This window comes from Telmatherina bonti (genome assembly GCF_933228915.1).
Source record: "Telmatherina bonti genome assembly, chromosome: 18".
NCBI lineage: Eukaryota > Metazoa > Chordata > Actinopteri > Atheriniformes > Telmatherinidae > Telmatherina > Telmatherina bonti.
In genome coordinates, this window is record NC_136616.1 from 2,589,337 (window position 1) to 2,609,037 (window position 19,701).

General features: G+C 40.6%; 1 protein-coding gene across 16 annotated transcripts in view; it reads right to left on the bottom strand.

The window, feature by feature from the left end:
• The window catches only part of ank2b (ankyrin 2b, neuronal), a 354,512-nt gene that overhangs the window by 98,728 nt on the left and 236,083 nt on the right, over positions 1-19,701 (bottom strand). For 12 of the 16 annotated variants that reach the window (XM_079257625.1, XM_079257630.1, XM_079257628.1 and 9 more), the window contains 5 exons: positions 12,917-13,145; positions 10,825-10,950; positions 10,248-10,370; positions 10,035-10,061; positions 9,872-9,893 (listed from right to left, as the gene is read on the bottom strand). In XM_079257625.1, coding sequence (XP_079113751.1) covers positions 9,872-9,893; positions 10,035-10,061; positions 10,248-10,370; positions 10,825-10,950; positions 12,917-13,145 — 527 coding nt within the window. The remainder of the gene's footprint in view (positions 1-9,871; positions 9,894-10,034; positions 10,062-10,247; positions 10,371-10,824; positions 10,951-12,916; positions 13,146-19,701) is intronic. The other 4 variants (XM_079257624.1, XM_079257622.1, XM_079257621.1 and 1 more) reach the window with 1 other exon arrangement.

The window sequence follows — 19,701 nt, forward strand, 5'->3', positions numbered from 1 at the left end:
GTCTGTAATCTCTGAGGAGTTTTATGTCTGTAATCTGAGGGTTTTATGTCTGTAATCTCTGAGGGTTTTATGTTTGTAATCTCTGAGGGTTTTATGTTTGTAATCTCTGAGGGTTTTATGTTTGTAATCTCTGAGGGTTTTATGTCTGTAATCTATGAGGGTTTTATGTCTGTAATCTATGAGGGTTTTATGTCTAATCTATGAGGGTTTTATGTCTGTAATCTCTGAGGGTTTTATGTCTGTAATCTGAAGGTTTTATGTCTGTAATCTGAGGGTTTTATGTCTGTAATCTCTGAGGGTTTTATGTCTGTAATCTCTGAGGGTTTTATGTTCCTAATCTCTGAGGGTTTTATGTCTGTAATCTGAAGGTTTTATGTCTTTAATCTGAGGGTTTTATGTCTGTGATATCTGAGGGTTTTATGTCTGGAATCTGAGGGTTTTATGTCTGTAATCTCTGAGGGTTTTATGTCTGGAATCTGAGGGTTTTATGTCTGGAATCTGAGGGTTTTATGTCTGTAATCTCTGAGGGTTTTATGTCTGTAATCTCTGAGGGTTTTATGTCTGTAATCTCTGAGGAGTTTTATGTCTATAATCTCTGAGGGTTTTATGTCTGTAATCTCTCAGGGTTGTATGTCTGTAATCTGACAGTTGTATGTCTGTAATCTGAGGGTTTTATGTCTATGATATCTGAGGGTTTTATGTCTGGAATCTGAGGGTTTTATGTCTGTAATCTCTGAGGGTTTTATGTCTGTAATCTGAGGGTTTTATGTCTGTAATCTGAGGGTTTTATGTCTGTAATCTCTGAGGGTTTTATGTCTGTAATCTCAGGGTTTTATGTCTGTAATCTCTGAGGAGTTTTATGTCTATAATCTCTGAGGGTTTTATGTCTGTAATCTCTCAGGGTTGTATGTCTGTAATCTGACAGTTGTATGTCTGTAATCTGAGGGTTTTATGTCTGTAATCTCTGAGGAGTTTTATGTCTGTAATCTCTCAGGGTTGTATGTCTGTAATCTGACAGTTGTATGTCTGTAATCTGAGGGTTTTATGTCTGTAATCTCTGAGGAGTTTTATGTCTGTAATCTCTCAGGGTTTTATGTCTGTAATCTGAGGGTTTTATGTCTGTAATCTCTGAGGAGTTTTATGTCTGTAATCTCTGAGGGTTTTATGTCTGTAATCTGACAGTTGTATGTTTGTAATCTGAGGGTTTTATGTCTGTAATCTCTGAGGGTTTTATGTCTGTAATCTCTGAGGGTTTTATGTCTGTAATCTCTGAAGGTTTTATGTCTGTAATCTCTGAAGGTTTTATGTCTGTAATCTCTGAAGGTTTTATGTCTGTAATCTGACGGTTGTATGTCTGTAATCTGAGGGTTGTATGTCTGTAATCTCTGAGGGTTTTATGTCTGTAATCTCTGAGGGTTTTATGTCTGTAATCTCTGAGGGTTTTATGTCTGTAATCTCTGAGGGTTTTATGTCTGTCATCTCTGAGGGTTTTATGTCTGTCATCTCTGAGGGTTTTATGTCTGTAATCTCTGAGGGTTTTATGTCTGTAATCTCTGAGGGTTTTATGTCTGTAATCTGAAGGTTTTATGTCTGTAATCTGAGGGTTTTATGTCTGTAATCTCTGAGGGTTTTATGTCTGTAATCTCTGAGGGTTTTATGTCTGTAATCTCTGAGGGTTTTATGTCTGTAATCTATGAGGGTTTTATGTCTGTCACCTCTGAGGGTTGTATGTCTGTCATCTTAGGGTTTTATGTCTGTCATCTGAGGGTTTTATGTCTGTAATCTCTGAGGGTTTTATGTCTGTAATCTCTGAGGGTTTTATGTCTGTAATCTCTGAGGGTTTTATGTCTGTAATCTCTGAGGGTTTTATGTCTGTAATCTCTGAGGGTTTTATGTCTGTAATCTGAGGGTTTTATGTCTGTAATCTGAGGGTTGTATGTCTGTAATCTGAGGGTTGTATGTCTGTAATCTGAGGGTTTTATGTCTGTAATCTGAGGGTTGTATGTCTGTAATCTGAGGGTTGTATGTCTGTATCCTGAGGGTTGTATGTCTGTAATCTGAGGGTTGTATGTCTGTAATCTGAGGGTTGTATGTCTGTAATCTGAGGGTTGTATGTCTGTAATCTCTGAGGGTTGTATGTCTGTAATCTCTGAGGGTTGTATGTCTGTAATCTGAGGGTTGTATGTCTGTAATCTCTGAGGGTTTTATGTCTGTAATCTGAGGGTTTTATGTCTGGAATCTGAGGGTTTTATGTCTGTAATCTTTGAGGGATTTATGTCTGGAATCTGAGGGTTTTATGTTTGTAATCTGAGGGTTTTATGTTTGTAATCTCTGAGGGTTTTATGTCTGTAATCTGAGGGTTTTATGTCTGTAATCTATGAGGGTTTTATGTCTGTAATCTATGAGGGTTTTATGTCTAATCTATGAGGGTTTTATGTCTGTAATCTCTGAGGGTTTTATGTCTGTAATCTGAAGGTTTTATGTCTGTAATCTGAGGGTTTTATGTCTGTAATCTCTGAGGGTTTTATGTCTGCAATCTCTGAGGGTTTTATGTCTGTAATCTCTGAGGGTTTTATGTCTGGAATCTGAGGGTTTTATGTCTGTAATCTCTGAGGGTTTTATGTCTGTAATCTCTGAGGGTTTTATGTCTGTAATCTCTGAGGAGTTTTATGTCTATAATCTCTGAGGGTTTTATGTCTGTAATCTCTCAGGGTTGTATGTCTGTAATCTGACAGTTGTATGTCTGTAATCTGAGGGTTTTATGTCTGTAATCTCTAAGGAGTTTTATGTCTGTAATCTCTCAGGGTTTTATGTCTGTAATCTGAGGGTTTTATGTCTGTAATCTCTGAGGGTTTTATGTCTGTAATCTCTGAGGGTTTTATGTCTGTAATCTATGAGGGTTTTATGTCTGAAATCTCTGAGGGTTTTATGTCTGTAATCTCTGAAGGTTTTATGTCTGTAATCTCTGAAGGTTTCATGTCTGTAATCTGACGGTTGTATGTCTGTAATCTGAGGGTTTTATGTCTGTAATCTCTGAGGGTTTTATGTCTGTAATCTCTGAGGGTTTTATGTCTGTAATCTCTGAGGGTTTTATGTCTGTAATCTCTGAGGGTTTTATGTCTGTAATCTCTGAGGGTTTTATGTCTGTAATCTCTGAGGGTTTTATGTCTGTAATCTCTGAGGGTTTTATGTCTGTAATCTCTGAGGGTTTTATGTCTGTAATCTGAAGGTTTTAAGTCTTTAATCTGAGGGTTTTATGTCTGTGATATCTGAGGGTTTTATGTCTGGAATCTGAGGGTTTTATGTCTGTAATCTATGAGGGTTTTATGTCTGTAATCTGAGGGTTTTATGTCTGTAATCTCTGAGGGTTTTATGTCTGTAATCTCTGAGGGTTTTATGTCTGTAATCTCTGAGGGTTTTATGTCTGTAATCTCTGAGGAGTTTTATGTCTAATCTCTGAGGGTTTTATGTCTAATCTCTCAGGGTTGTATGTCTGTAATCTGACAGTTGTATGTCTGTAATCTGAGGGTTTTATGTCTGTAATCTCTGAGGGTTTTATGTCTGAAATCTCTGAGGGTTTTATGTCTGTAATCTCTGAGGGTTTTATGTCTGTCATCTCTGAGGGTTTTATGTCTGTCATCTCTGAGGGTTTTATGTCTGTAATCTCTGAGGGTTTTATGTCTGTAATCTCTGAGGGTTTTATGTCTGTAATCTCTGAGGGTTTTATGTCTGTAATCTCTGAGGGTTTTATGTCTGTAATCTGAAGGTTTTATGTCTGTAATCTGAGGGTTTTATGTCTGTAATCTCTGAGGGTTTTATGTCTGTAATCTCTGAGGGTTTTATGTCTGTAATCTGAAGGTTTTAAGTCTTTAATCTGAGGGTTTTATGTCTGTGATATCTGAGGGTTTTATGTCTGGAATCTGAGGGTTTTATGTCTGTAATCTATGAGGGTTTTATGTCTGTAATCTGAGGGTTTTATGTCTGTAATCTGAGGGTTTTATGTCTGTAATCTCTGAGGGTTTTATGTCTGTAATCTCTGAGGGTTTTATGTCTGTAATCTCTGAGGGTTTTATGTCTGTAATCTCTGAGGAGTTTTATGTCTGTAATCTCTGAGGGTTTTATGTCTAATCTCTCAGGGTTGTATGTCTGTAATCTGACAGTTGTATGTCTGTAATCTGAGGGTTTTATGTCTGTAATCTCTGAGGGTTTTATGTCTGTAATCTCTGAAGGTTTTATGTCTGTAATCTCTGAAGGTTTTATGTCTGTAATCTCTGAAGGTTTTATGTCTGTAATCTGACGGTTGTATGTCTGTAATCTGAGGGTTGTATGTCTGTAATCTGACGGTTGTATGTCTGTAATCTGAGGGTTGTATGTCTGTAATCTCTGAGGGTTTTATGTCTGTAATCTCTGAGGGTTTTATGTCTGTAATCTCTGAGGGTTTTATGTCTGTAATCTCTGAGGGTTTTATGTCTGTCATCTCAGGGTTTTATGTCTGTCATCTCTGAGGGTTTTATGTCTGTCATCTCTGAGGGTTTTATGTCTGTAATCTCTGAGGGTTTTATGTATGTAATCTCTGAGGGTTTTATGTCTGTAATCTCTGAGGGTTTTATGTCTGTAATCTCAGGGTTTTATGTCTGTAATCTGAAGGTTTTATGTCTGTAATCTGAGGGTTTTATGTCTGTAATCTCAGGGTTTTATGTCTGTAATCTCTGAGGGTTTTATGTCTGTAATCTCTGAGGGTTTTATGTCTGTAATCTCTGAGGGTTTTATGTCTGTAATCTATGAGGGTTTTATGTCTGTCACCTCTGAGGGTTGTATGTCTGTCATCTTAGGGTTTTATGTCTGTCATCTGAGGGTTTTATGTCTGTAATCTCTGAGGGTTTTATGTCTGTAATCTCTGAGGGTTTTATGTCTGTAATCTCTGAGGGTTTTATGTCTGTAATCTCTGAGGGTTTTATGTCTGTAATCTCTGAGGGTTTTATGTCTGTAATCTCTGAGGGTTTTATGTCTGTAATCTGAGGGTTTTATGTCTGTAATCTGAGGGTTGTATGTCTGTAATCTGAGGGTTTTATGTCTGTAATCTGAGGGTTTTATGTCTGTAATCTGAGGGTTGTATGTCTGTAATCTGAGGGTTGTATGTCTGTAATCTGAGGGTTGTATGTCTTTAATCTGAGGGTTGTATGTCTGTAATCTGAGGGTTGTATGTCTGTAATCTCTGAGGGTTGTATGTCTGTAATCTCTGAGGGTTGTATGTCTGTAAATCTGAGGGTTGTATGTCTGTAATCTCTGAGGGTTTTATGTCTGTAATCTCTGAGGGTTTTATGTCTGGAATCTGAGGGTTTTATGTCTGTAATCTTTGAGGGATTTATATCTGGAATCTGAGGGTTTTATGTTTGTAATCTGAGGGTTTTATGTCTGTAATCTCTGAGGGTTGTATGTCTAATCTCTGAGGGTTTTATGTCTGTAATCTCTGAGGAGTTTTATGTCTGTAATCTCTGAGGGTTTTATGTTTGTAATCTCTGAGGGTTTTATGTTTGTAATCTCTGAGGGTTTTATGTCTGTAATCTGAGGGTTTTATGTCTGTAATCTATGAGGGTTTTATGTCTGTAATCTATGAGGGTTTTATGTCTGTAATCTATGAGGGTTTTATGTCTAATCTATGAGGGTTTTATGTCTGTAATCTATGAGGGTTTTATGTCTGTAATCTGAAGGTTTTATGTCTGTAATCTGAGGGTTTTATGTCTGTAATCTCTGAGGGTTTTATGTCTGTAATCTCTGAGGGTTTTATGTCTGTAATCTCTGAGGGTTTTATGTCTGGAATCTGAGGGTTTTATGTCTGTAATCTGAGGGTTTTATGTCTGTAATCTGAGGGTTTTATGTCTGTAATCTCTGAGGGTTTTATGTCTGTAATCTCTGAGGAGTTTATGTCTATAATCTCTGAGGGTTTTATGTCTGTAATCTCTCAGGGTTGTATGTCTGTAATCTGACAGTTGTATGTCTGTAATCTGAGGGTTTTATGTCTGTAATCTCTGAGGAGTTTTATGTCTGTAATCTCTCAGGGTTTTATGTCTGTAATCTGAGGGTTTTATGTCTGTAATCTCTGAGGGTTTTATGTCTGTAATCTCTGAGGGTTTTATGTCTGTAATCTCTGAGGGTTTTATGTCTGTAATCTCTGAGGAGTTTTATGTCTGTAATCTGAGGGTTTTATGTCTAATCTCTCAGGGTTGTATGTCTGTAATCTGACAGTTGTATGTCTGTAATCTGAGGGTTTTATGTCTGTAATCTCTGAGGGTTTTATGTCTGTAATCTCTGAGGGTTTTATGTCTGTAATCTGACAGTTGTATGTTTGTAATCTGAGGGTTTTATGTCTGTAATCTCTGAGGGTTTTATGTCTGTAATCTATGAGGGTTTTATGTCTGTAATCTCTGAGGGTTTTATGTCTGTAATCTCTGAAGGTTTTATGTCTGTAATCTCTGAAGGTTTCATGTCTGTAATCTGACGGTTGTATGTCTGTAATCTGAGGGTTTTATGTCTGTAATCTCTGAGGGTTTTATGTCTGTAATCTCTGAGGGTTTTATGTCTGTAATCTCTGAGGGTTTTATGTCTGTCATCTCTGAGGGTTTTATGTCTGTAATCTCTGAGGGTTTTATGTCTGTAATCTCTGAGGGTTTTATGTCTGTAATCTCTGAGGGTTTTATGTCTGTAATCTCTGAGGGTTTTATGTCTGTAATCTGAAGGTTTTATGTCTGTAATCTGAGGGTTTTATGTCTGTAATCTCTGAGGGTTTTATGTCTGTAATCTGAAGGTTTTAAGTCTTTAATCTGAGGGTTTTATGTCTGTGATATCTGAGGGTTTTATGTCTGGAATCTGAGGGTTTTATGTCTGTAATCTATGAGGGTTTTATGTCTGTAATCTCTGAGGGTTTTATGTCTGTAATCTCTGAGGGTTTTATGTCTGTAATCTCTGAGGGTTTTATGTCTGTAATCTCTGAGGAGTTTTATGTCCGTAATCTCTGAGGGTTTTATGTCTAATCTCTCAGGGTTGTATGTCTGTAATCTGACAGTTGTATGTCTGTAATCTGAGGGTTTTATGTCTGTAATCTCTGAGGGTTTTATGTCTGTAATCTCTGAGGAGTTTTATGTCTGTAATCTCTGAGGAGTTTTATGTCTGTAATCTCTGAGGGTTTTATGGTTGTAATCTCTGAGGGTTTTATGTTTGTAATCTCTGAGGGTTTTATGTCTGTAATCTGAGGGTTTTATGTCTGTAATCTGAGGGTTTTATGTCTGTAATCTGAGGGTTTTATGTCTGTAATCTATGAGGGTTTTATGTCTAATCTATGAGGGTTTTATGTCTGTAATCTGAAGGTTTTATGTCTGTAATCTGAGGGTTTTATGTCTGTAATCTCTGAGGGTTTTATGTCTGTAATCTCTGAGGGTTTTATGTCTGTAATCTCTGAGGGTTTTATGTCTGTAATCTGAAGGTTTTATGTCTTTAATCTGAGGGTTTTATGTCTGTGATATCTGAGGGTTTTATGTCTGGAATCTGAGGGTTTTATGTCTGTAATCTCTGAGGGTTTTATGTCTGGAATCTGAGGGTTTTATGTCTGTAATCTGAGGGTTTTATGTCTGTAATCTCTGAGGAGTTTTATGTCTATAATCTCTGAGGGTTGTATGTCTGTAATCTGACAGTTGTATGTCTGTAATCTGAGGGTTTTATGTCTGTAATCTCAGGGTTTTATGTCCGTAATCTCTGAGGGTTTTATGTCTGTAATCTCTCAGGGTTTTATGTCTGTAATCTGACAGTTGTATGTTTGTAATCTGAGGGTATTATGTCTGTAATCTCTGAGGGTTTTATGTCTGTAATCTCTGAGGGTTTTATGTCTGGAATCTGAGGGTTTTATGTCTGTAATCTGAGGGTTTTATGTCTGTAATCTCTGAGGGTTTTATGTCTGTAATCTCTGAGGAGTTTTATGTCTATAATCTCTGAGGGTTGTATGTCTGTAATCTGACAGTTGTATGTCTGTAATCTCAGGGTTTTATGTCTGTAATCTGAGGGTTTTATGTCTGTAATCTCTGAGGAGTTTTATGTCTGTAATCTCTGAGGGTTTTATGTCTGTAATCTCTCAGGGTTTTATGTCTGTAATCTGACAGTTGTATGTTTGTAATCTGAGGGTTTTATGTCTGTAATCTCTGAGGGTTTTATGTCTGTAATCTCTGAGGGTTTTATGTCTGTAATCTCTGAGGGTTTTATGTCAGTAATCTGAGGGTTTTATGTCTGTAATCTCTGAAGGTTTTATGTCTGTAATCTGACGGTTGTATGTCTGTAATCTGAGGGTTTTATGTCTGTAATCTCTGAGGGTTTTATGTCTGTAATCTCTGAGGGTTTTATGTCTGTAATCTCTGAGGGTTTTATGTCTGTCATCTCTGAGGGTTTTATGTCTTTAATCTCTGAGGGTTTTATGTCTGTAATCTCTGAGGGTTTTATGTCTAATCTCTGAGGGTTTTATGTCTGTAATCTGAGGGTTTTATGTCTGTAATCTGAGGGTTGTATGTCTGTAATCTGAGGGTTGTATGTCTGTAATCTGAGGGTTTTATGTCTGTAATCTCAGGGTTGTATGTCTGTAATCTGAGGGTTGTATGTCTAATCTGAGGGTTTTATGTCTGTAATCTGAGGGTTTTATGTTTGTAATCTCTGAGGGTTGTATGTCTGTAATCTGAGGGTTGTATGTCTGTAATCTGAGGGTTGTATGTCTGTAATCTGAGGGTTTTATGTCTGTAATCTGAGGGTTTTATGTCTGTAATCTCTGAGGGTTTTATGTCTGTAATCTGAGGGTTTTATGTCTGTAATCTGAGGGTTTTATGTCTGTAATCTCTGAGGGTTTTATGTCTGTAATCTGAGGGTTTTATGTCTGTAATCTCTGAGGGTTTTATGTCTGTAATCTGAGGGTTTTATGTCTGTAATCTCTGAGGGTTTTATGTCTGTAATCTGAGGGTTTTATGTCTGTAATCTGAGGGTTGTATGTCTGTAATCTGAGGGTTGTATGTCTGTAATCTCTGAGGGTTTTATGTCTGTAATCTGAGGGTTGTATGTCTGTAATCTGAGGGTTTTATGTCTGTAATCTCTGAGGGTTTTATGTCTGTAATCTGAGGGTTTTATGTCTGTAATCTGAGGGTTGTATGTCTGTAATCTGAGGGTTGTATGTCTGTAATCTCTGAGGGTTTTATGTCTGTAATCTGAGGGTTGTATGTCTGTAATCTGAGGGTTTTATGTCTGTAATCTGAGGGTTTTATGTCTGTAATCTCTGAGGGTTTTATGTCTGTAATCTGAGGGTTTTATGTCTGTAATCTCTGAGGGTTTTATGTTTGTAATCTCTGAGGGTTTTATGTCTGTAATCTGAGGGTTGTATGTCTGTAATCTGAGGGTTGTATGTCTGTAATCTCTGAGGGTTTTATGTCTGTAATCTGAGGGTTGTATGTCTGTAATCTTTGAGGGTTTTATGTCTGCAATCCCGGACGGCGGCGGTGGGCGGAGCCTGTCTAAACACCGTCCTGCTGCTGCGACGGAACAGACGGTGGTCAGCAGAGGGTCTGGCAGGAAGCTACGTCTAGCGACGGAGAGCAGATCTAGTGTACGTACGGCGGCGGCGGGGCTGTACTGGCGTCCCAGCTCGCGTTGAGGAGGTGAAGAGTTAAAGACAACGAAGTGAAAAGAGAAGAAAAGGAGTAGAAGCATTTAAATGTGAGAGGATGGCGGATGGGAAAGGAAAGGCTTTTCCTTGTGAGAAGCGTGAAGCTCTCTGACAGTTAATGTTTCCTAACAGCCGAGCAGCGCTTCTAGTTCAGGTTAAAGGACAGGAAAGAGACAAACTTACATTTCTGGAACGTTCGGCTGGTCTGAAACAGAAAAGATGGATTAGTTTGCTAGAAAGGCAGGACAGATCCCAGCGGTTTCTACCCTCCTAGCTCAGATGTAAATGTTTACTGAGACATGGAGAGACGTATGAGCAGAAGGCGGAGTGGGAGCAGCGGCTTTACCTCTTCCTCCTGGTCCGAGTCCGACTCCTTTTGAGGAGAAAAAGCAGCGAGAAGCAGGAAGGAGCACAGATACAGTCACATTAAAGGCAGGAAAAAAGACAGGTGGGAAAACGTATGGTTACCATAGCAACAAAGACAAGCAGTCTGCGTGATTGCAGGGAAAGTTAAGGTGGATGGAAAGAAAGCCTTTAAGAGGAGGCGACGTGTCGGCACCTTGCAGTACGACGGCAGCTTTATGTTGAGGTTGCAGATGGCGTTCTGGCTAAGCGACCGGTAGTTCCTGGGTTCCTTCATGAACGACAGTCGGCCGCAAGGCTCCTGGGTGTTGTCCCGAATCTGCAGGAGCACGCCAAAGTTCACATGAAACGCTAAAAATATACGTAAAATTTAATATAAATGGAAAAGCAGTCAAATGGAAACTAAACATTAATATGAATAAAAAATAAAACATTTAATTATTACATAAAATAATCTAAATAAATAGATAAACTAATAAAATAAATAATTAAATAAAAGCAGTCAATAAATACAAAAATTATTAATAAAAAATAAATTAATAAACTGAACTTACATAAATAACTAGAAAATAAAATCAAAACTACATAAATATATGAAAATAATAATACTATTTACAAATGAATAAATAGAACACATAAAACAATTACTGAATAAAGAAAAACAAATTCAATTTCAAATAAAATTACAAACCATAAAAAATGAAATGAAATCAGCACACACAGTAAATCCGGTGCTGACCATCTACACTTGTGAGAAGAAGAAAAGCTCCTACTTTGATGAACAGCGCTAGTCTGTTCTCCTTGAAGGCGTAGAAACTGAACAGATGATGTTGACCACTTTTGGTGAGAGGAACGAGGTTCCCAAAGCAGTCGGCATAAATGGGTTTTCCTTCCAGAACCTGGGAGAACCAGGAGGTACAGCAACTTTACAGCAACTTTACAGACACTGTATAGCAACTTTACAGCAACTTTACAGCAACTCTACAGCAACTCTACAGCAACTTTACAGACACTGTATAGCAACTTTACAGCAACTTTACAGCAACTCTACAGCAACTTTACAGACACTGTATAGCAACTCTACAGCAACTTTACAACAACTTTACAGACACTGTATAGCAACTTTACAGTAACTTTACAGCAACTCTACAGCAACTTTACAGCAACTCTACAGCAACATTACAGCAACTCTACAGCAACTTTACAGCAACTCTACAGCAACTTTACAGACACTGTATAGCAACTTTACAGCAACTTTACAGCAACTCTACAGCAACTCTACAGCAACTCTGCAGCAACTTTACAGCAACTCTACAGCAACTTTACAGCAACTCTACAGCAACTTTACAGACACTGTATAGCAACTTTACAGCAACTCTACAGCAACTTTACAGCAACTCTACAGCAACTTTACAGACACTGTATAGCAACTTTACAGCAACTTTACAGCAACTCTACAGCAACTCTACAGCAACTTTACAGACACTGTATAGCAACTTTACAGCAACTTTACAGCAACTCTACAGCAACTTTACAGACACTGTATAGCAACTTTACAGCAACTTTACAGCAACTCTACAGCAACTCTACAGCAACTCTGCAGCAACTTTACAGCAACTCTACAGCAACTTTACAGCAACTCTACAGCAACTTTACAGACACTGTATAGCAACTTTACAGCAACTCTACAGCAACTTTACAGCAACTCTACAGCAACTTTACAGACACTGTATAGCAACTTTACAGCAACTTTACAGCAACTCTACAGCAACTTTACAGCAACTCTACAGCAACTTTACAGCAACTTTACAGCAACTCTACAGCAACTCTACAGCAACGTTACAGCAACTCTACAGCAACTTTACAGACACTGTATAGCAACTTTACAGCAACTCTACAACAACTTTACAGACACTTTACAGCAACTCTATAGCAACTTTACAGCAACTCTACAGCAACTTTACAGACACTGTATAGCAACTTTACAGCAACTCTACAGCAACTTTACAGCAACTCTACAGCAACTTTACAGCAACTCTACAGCAACTTTACAGACACTGTATAGCAACTTTACAGCAACTTTACAGCAACTCTACAGCAACTTTACAGCAACTTTACAGCAACTCTACAGCAACTTTACAGACACTGTATAACAACTTTACAGCAACTCTACAGCAACTCTACAGCAACTTTACAGCAACTCTACAGCAACTTTACAGACACTGTATAGCAACTTTACAGCAACTTTACAGCAACTCTACAGCAACTTTACAGCAACTCTACAGCAACTTTACAGCAACTCTACAGCACCTTTACAGACACTGTATAGCAACTTTACAGCAACTCTACAGCAACTCTACAGCAACTTTACAGCAACTTTACAGCAACTCTACAGCAACTTTACAGCAACTTTACAGCAACTTTACAGCAACTCTACAGCAACTTTACAGACACTGTATAGCAACTTTACAGCAACTCTACAGCAACTCTACAGCAACTTTACAGCAACTCTACAGCAACTTTACAGACACTGTATAGCAACTTTACAGCAACTCTACAGCAACTTTACAGCAACTCTACAGCAACTCTGCAGCAACTTTACAGACACTGTACTACAACTCTACAGCAACATGTCATCAATACGGCCTTTAACTGGTCAAATCAGATAAGAAATGTAGATTTTTCCCCTGGTGGTCTGCAGTTCCTGCGGTAAACCCGGCCCACCCTGCTCCCCAAGGCGCCACGTTATGTTTTTTTAATACAAAGGTCTCCATTAGCACATATTAAGGAGATAAACTGATTTGCGCTCCAAAGAAATGTAGGAACATCTGAAATCGTTTCAAGTTTCAAGAGTTCTCGTCTCACCTCCACGTCTCGGCTGCGAGCCACCTCTGTGAAGTTCTCCTGCTGTTCCAGGGTTTTATCAATCTTGTCATCAGTCATGCAGAAGCAGCGTAAGCGAGCTTCAATGGGGTCATGGGTCTTCGCAAAAATCACAAACTTGGCCATGTAGGGGACACAGATGATCTCTCGGTACACCTGGGTGGAGAAGCTGACAGATTCTTGGACTTGCCGACAGTCTATGAGCCAGAATCTAGAGATGGAGGTTGGAAAAGGAAAAAGGAGTAAGGTGTGGAGAGCTGGATCTGTACTTAAATCTGGATCTGGATTTAAATTTGGCTCTAGATTTGGATCTGGATTTGCATCTAGATTTGACACTGCATCTGGATCTGGATTTAAATCTGGATCTGGAATTGGATCCGGAAATGGATCTAGTATTGGATCTGGATCTTGATTTTGGTCTGAATTTAGATCTAGACTTGAATCTGCATTTGGATATGTATCTGGATCTGGATTTTGATCTAGATCTGACACTGCATCTGGATCTGGGTCAGGATCAGGATCTGGATCAGGATCTGGATCTGGTTTTGGAATTGGCTCTAGATTTGAATCTGGATTTTGATCTGGATCTGGATTTGAATTTGGATCTGCATTTGGATTTAGATGTGGATGTATATTTGGATCTGGATTTGAATCTAGATTTGACACTGGCTCTGGATCGCGATTTTGATCAGAATATGGATCAGGATCAGGATCTGGATTTAGATCAGGATCAGGATTTGGATCAGGATCATAATCTGGATTAGGATCAGGATCAGGATCTGGAATTGGTTCTAGATTTGAATCTGGATTTGAATTTGGATCTGCATTTGGATTTGGATGTAAATTTGAAACTAGATTTGACACTGCCTCAGGATCTGGATTTGGATCTGGATTAGGATCTGGATCAGGATATTGATCATGATCTAGATCAGGATCTGGATATGGATATGGACCTAGATCTCGGGTCAGGATCAGGACCAAGATCAGGATCTGGATCAGGATCAGGATCTGGATCTGGATCAGGATCAGGATCTGGGTCTGGATCTGTATCAGGATCAGGATAAGGATCTGGGTCTGGATATGGATCATGATCTGGATCTGGATCAGGATCTGGATATGGACCTAGATCTCGGGTCAGGATCAGGATCAGGATCAGGATCTAGATCTGGATCTGGATCCTAATCTGGATCTGGGTCTGTATCAGGAACAGGATCATGATCTGGATCAGGATCAGGATCTGGGTCTGGATCTGTATCAGGATCAGGATAAGGATCTGGGTCTGGATATGGATCATGATCTGGATCTGGATCAGGATCTGGATATGGACCTAGATCTCGGGTCAGGATCAGGATCAGGATCTAGATCTGGATCTGGATCCTAATCTGGATCTGGGTCTGTATCAGGAACAGGATCATGATCTGGATCAGGATCAGGATCTGGGTCTGGATCTGGATCAGGATCTGGATCTGGATCTGGATCATGATCAGGATCAGGATCTGGATCTGGCTCAGGATCAGGATCTGGATCAGGATCTGGATCAGGATCAGGATCTGGATCTGGAATTGGTTCTAGATTTGAATCTGGATTTGAATTTGGATCTGCATTTGGATTTGGATGTAAATTTGAAACCAGATTTGACACTGCCTCAGGATCTGGATTTGGATCTGGAATTGGTTCTAGATTTGAATCTGGATTTGGATCTGGATCTGGATTTGAATTTGGATCTGCATTTGGATTTGGATGTAAATTTGAAACTAGATTTGACACTGCCTCAGGATCTGGATCTGGATCTGGATTAGGATCTGGATCAGGATATTGATCATGATCTAGATCAGGATCTGGATATGGATATGGACCTAGATCTCAGGTCAGGATCAGGACCAAGATCAGGATCTGGATCAGGATCTGGATCAGGATCAGGATCTGGATCTGGATCTGGATCAGGATCTGGATCTGGATCTGTATCAGGATCAGGATCAGGATAAGGATCTGGGTCTGAATATGGATCATGATCTGGATCAGGATCTGGATATGGACCTAGATCTCGGGTCAGGATCAGGATCAGGATCAGGATCTAGATCTGGATCAGGATCCTAATCTGGATCTGGGTCTGTATCAGGAACAGGATCATGATCTGGATCAGGATCAGGATCTGGGTCTGGATCTGTATCAGGATCAGGATAAGGATCTGGGTCTGGATATGGATCATGATCTGGATCTGGATCAGGATCTGGATATGGACCTAGATCTCGGGTCAGGATCAGGATCAGGATCTAGATCTGGATCTGGGTCTGTATCAGGAACAGGATCATGATCTGGATCAGGATCAGGATCTGGATCTGGGTCTGGATCTGTATCAGGATCAGGATAAGGATCTGGGTCTGGATATGGATCATGATCTGGATCTGGATCAGGATCTGGATATGGACCTAGATCTCGGGTCAGGATCAGGATCAGGATCTAGATCTGGATCTGGATCCTAATCTGGATCTGGGTCTGTATCAGGAACAGGATCATGATCTGGATCAGGATCAGGATCTGGGTCTGGATCAGGATCTGGATCTGGATCTGGATCATGATCAGGATCAGGATCAGGATCTGGATCTGGCTCAGGATCAGGATCTGGATCAGGATCTGGATCAGGATCAGGATCTGGATCTGGAATTGGTTCTAGATTTGAATCTGGATTTGAATTTGGATCTGCATTTGGATTTGGATGTAAATTTGAAACCAGATTTGACACTGCCTCAGGATCTGGATTTGGATCTGGAATTGGTTCTAGATTTGAATCTGGATTTGGATCTGGATCTGGATTTGAATTTGGATCTGCATTTGGATTTGGATGTAAATTTGAAACTAGATTTGACACTGCCTCAGGATCTGGATCTGGATCTGGATTAGGATCTGGATCAGGATATTGATCATGATCTAGATCAGGATCTGGATATGGATATGGACCTAGATCTCGGGTCAGGATCAGGACCAAGATCAGGATCTGGATCAGGATCTGGATCAGGATCAGGATCTGGATCTGGATCTGGATCAGGATCTGGATCTGGATCTGTATCAGGATCAGGATCAGGATAAGGATCTGGGTCTGAATATGGATCATGATCTGGATCAGGATCTGGATATGGACCTAGATCTCGGGTCAGGATCAGGATCAGGATCTAGATCTGGATCTGGATCCTAATCTGGATCTGGGTCTGTATCAGGAACAGGATCATGATCTGGATCAGGATCAGGATCTGGGTCTGGATCTGTATCAGGATCAGGATAAGGATCTGGGTCTGGATATGGATCATGATCTGGATCTGGATCAGGATCTGGATATGGACCTAGATCTCGGGTCAGGATCAGGATCAGGATCTAGATCTGGATCTGGGTCTGTATCAGGAACAGGATCATGATCTGGATCAGGATCAGGATCTGGGTCTGGATCTGTATCAGGATCAGGATAAGGATCTGGGTCTGGATATGGATCATGATCTGGATCTGGATCAGGATCTGGATATGGACCTAGATCTCGGGTCAGGATCAGGATCAGGATCTAGATCTGGATCTGGATCCTAATCTGGATCTGGGTCTGTATCAGGAACAGGATCATGATCTGGATCAGGATCAGGATCTGGGTCTGGATCTGGATCAGGATCTGGATCTGGATCATGATCAGGATCAGGATCAGGATCTGGATCTGGCTCAGGATCAGGATCTGGATCAGGATCTGGATCAGGATCAGGATCAGGATCTGGATCTGGAATTGGTTCTAGATTTGAATCTGGATTTGAATTTGGATCTGCATTTGGATTTGGATGTAAATTTGAAACCAGATTTGACACTGCCTCAGGATCTGGATTTGGATCTGGAATTGGTTCTAGATTTGAATCTGGATTTGGATCTGGATCTGGATTTGAATTTGGATCTGCATTTGGATTTGGATGTAAATTTGAAACTAGATTTGACACTGCCTCAGGATCTGGATCTGGATCTGGATTAGGATCTGGATCAGGATATTGATCATGATCTAGATCAGGATCTGGATATGGATATGGACCTAGATCTCGGGTCAGGATCAGGACCAAGATCAGGATCTGGATCAGGATCTGGATCAGGATCAGGATCTGGATCTGGATCAGGATCAGGATCTGGATCTGTATCAGGATCAGGATCAGGATAAGGATCTGGGTCTGAATATGGATCATGATCTGGATCAGGATCTGGATATGGACCTAGATCTCGGGTCAGGATCAGGATCAGGATCAGGATCTAGATCTGGATCTGGATCCTAATCTGGATCTGGGTCTGTATCAGGAACAGGATCATGATCTGGATCAGGATCAGGATCTGGGTCTGGATCTGTATCAGGATCAGGATAAGGATCTGGGTCTGGATATGGATCATGATCTGGATCTGGATCAGGATCTGGATATGGACCTAGATCTCGGGTCAGGATCAGGATCAGGATCTAGATCTGGATCTGGGTCTGTATCAGGAACAGGATCATGATCTGGATCAGGATCAGGATCTGGGTCTGGATCTGTATCAGGATCAGGATAAGGATCTGGGTCTGGATATGGATCATGATCTGGATCTGGATCAGGATCTGGATATGGACCTAGATCTCGGGTCAGGATCAGGATCAGGATCTAGATCTGGATCTGGGTCTGTATCAGGAACAGGATCATGATCTGGATCAGGATCAGGATCTGGGTCTGGATCTGGATCAGGATCTGGATCTGGATCTGGATCATGATCAGGATCAGGATCAGGATCTGGATCTGGCTCAGGATCAGGATCTGGATCAGGATCTGGATCAGGATCAGGATCTGGATCTGGAATTGGTTCTAGATTTGAATCTGGATTTGAATTTGGATCTGCATTTGGATTTGGATGTAAATTTGAAACCAGATTTGACACTGCCTCAGGATCTGGATTTGGATCTGGAATTGGTTCTAGATTTGAATCTGGATTTGGATCTGGATCTGGATTTGAATTTGGATCTGCATTTGGATTTGGATGTAAATTTGAAACTAGATTTGACACTGCCTCAGGATCTGGATCTGGATCTGGATTAGGATCTGGATCAGGATATTGATCATGATCTAGATCAGGATCTGGATATGGATATGGACCTAGATCTCGGGTCAGGATCAGGACCAAGATCAGGATCTGGATCAGGATCTGGATCAGGATCAGGATCTGGATCTGGATCTGGATCAGGATCAGGATCTGGATCTGGATCTGTATCAGGATCAGGATCAGGATAAGGATCTGGGTCTGAATATGGATCATGATCTGGATCAGGATCTGGATATGGACCTAGATCTCGGGTCAGGATCAGGATCAGGATCAGGATCTAGATCTGGATCTGGATCCTAATCTGGATCTGGGTCTGTATCAGGAACAGGATCATGATCTGGATCAGGATCAGGATCTGGGTCTGGATCTGTATCAGGATCAGGATAAGGATCTGGGTCTGGATATGGATCATGATCTGGATCAGGATCTGGATATGGACCTAGATCTCGGGTCAGGATCAGGATCAGGATCTAGATCTGGATCTGGGTCTGTATCAGGAACAGGATCATGATCTGGATCAGGATCAGGATCTGGGTCTGGATCTGTATCAGGATCAGGATCTGGATCTGGGTCTGGATATGGATCATGATCTGGATCTGGATCAGGATCTGGATATGGACCTAGATCTCGGGTCAGGATCAGGATCAGGATCTAGATCTGGATCTGGGTCTGTATCAGGAACAGGATCATGATCTGGATCAGGATCAGGATCTGGGTCTGGATCTGGATCAGGATCTGGATCTGGATCTGGATCATGATCAGGATCAGGATCAGGATCTGGATCTGGCTCAGGATCAGGATCTGGATCAGGATCTGGATCAGGATCAGGATCTGGATCTGGAATTGGTTCTAGATTTGAATCTGGATTTGAATTTGGATCTGCATTTGGATTTGGATGTAAATTTGAAACCAGATTTGACACTGCCTCAGGATCTGGATTTGGATCTGGAATTGGTTCTAGATTTGAATCTGGATTTGGATCTGGATCTGGATTTGAATTTGGATCTGCATTTGGATTTGGATGTAAATTTGAAACTAGATTTGACACTGCCTCAGGATCTGGATCTGGATCTGGATTAGGATCTGGATCAGGATATTGATCATGATCTAGATCAGGATCTGGATATGGATATGGACCTAGATCTCGGGTCAGGATCAGGACCAAGATCAGGATCTGGATCAGGATCTGGATCAGGATCAGGATCTGGATCTGGATCAGGATCAGGATCTGGATCTGGATCTGTATCAGGATCAGGATCAGGATAAGGATCTGGGTCTGAATATGGATCATGATCTGGATCAGGATCTGGATATGGACCTAGATCTCGGGTCAGGATCAGGATCAGGATCAGGATCTAGATCTGGATCTGGATCCTAATCTGGATCTGGGTCTGTATCAGGAACAGGATCATGATCTGGATCAGGATCAGGATCTGGGTCTGGATCTGTATCAGGATCAGGATAAGGATCTGGGTCTGGATATGGATCATGATCTGGATCTGGATCAGGATCTGGATATGGACCTAGATCTCGGGTCAGGATCAGGATCAGGATCTAGATCTGGATCTGGGTCTGTATCAGGAACAGGATCATGATCTGGATCAGGATCAGGATCTGGGTCTGGATCTGTATCAGGATCAGGATAAGGATCTGGGTCTGGATATGGATCATGATCTGGATCTGGATCA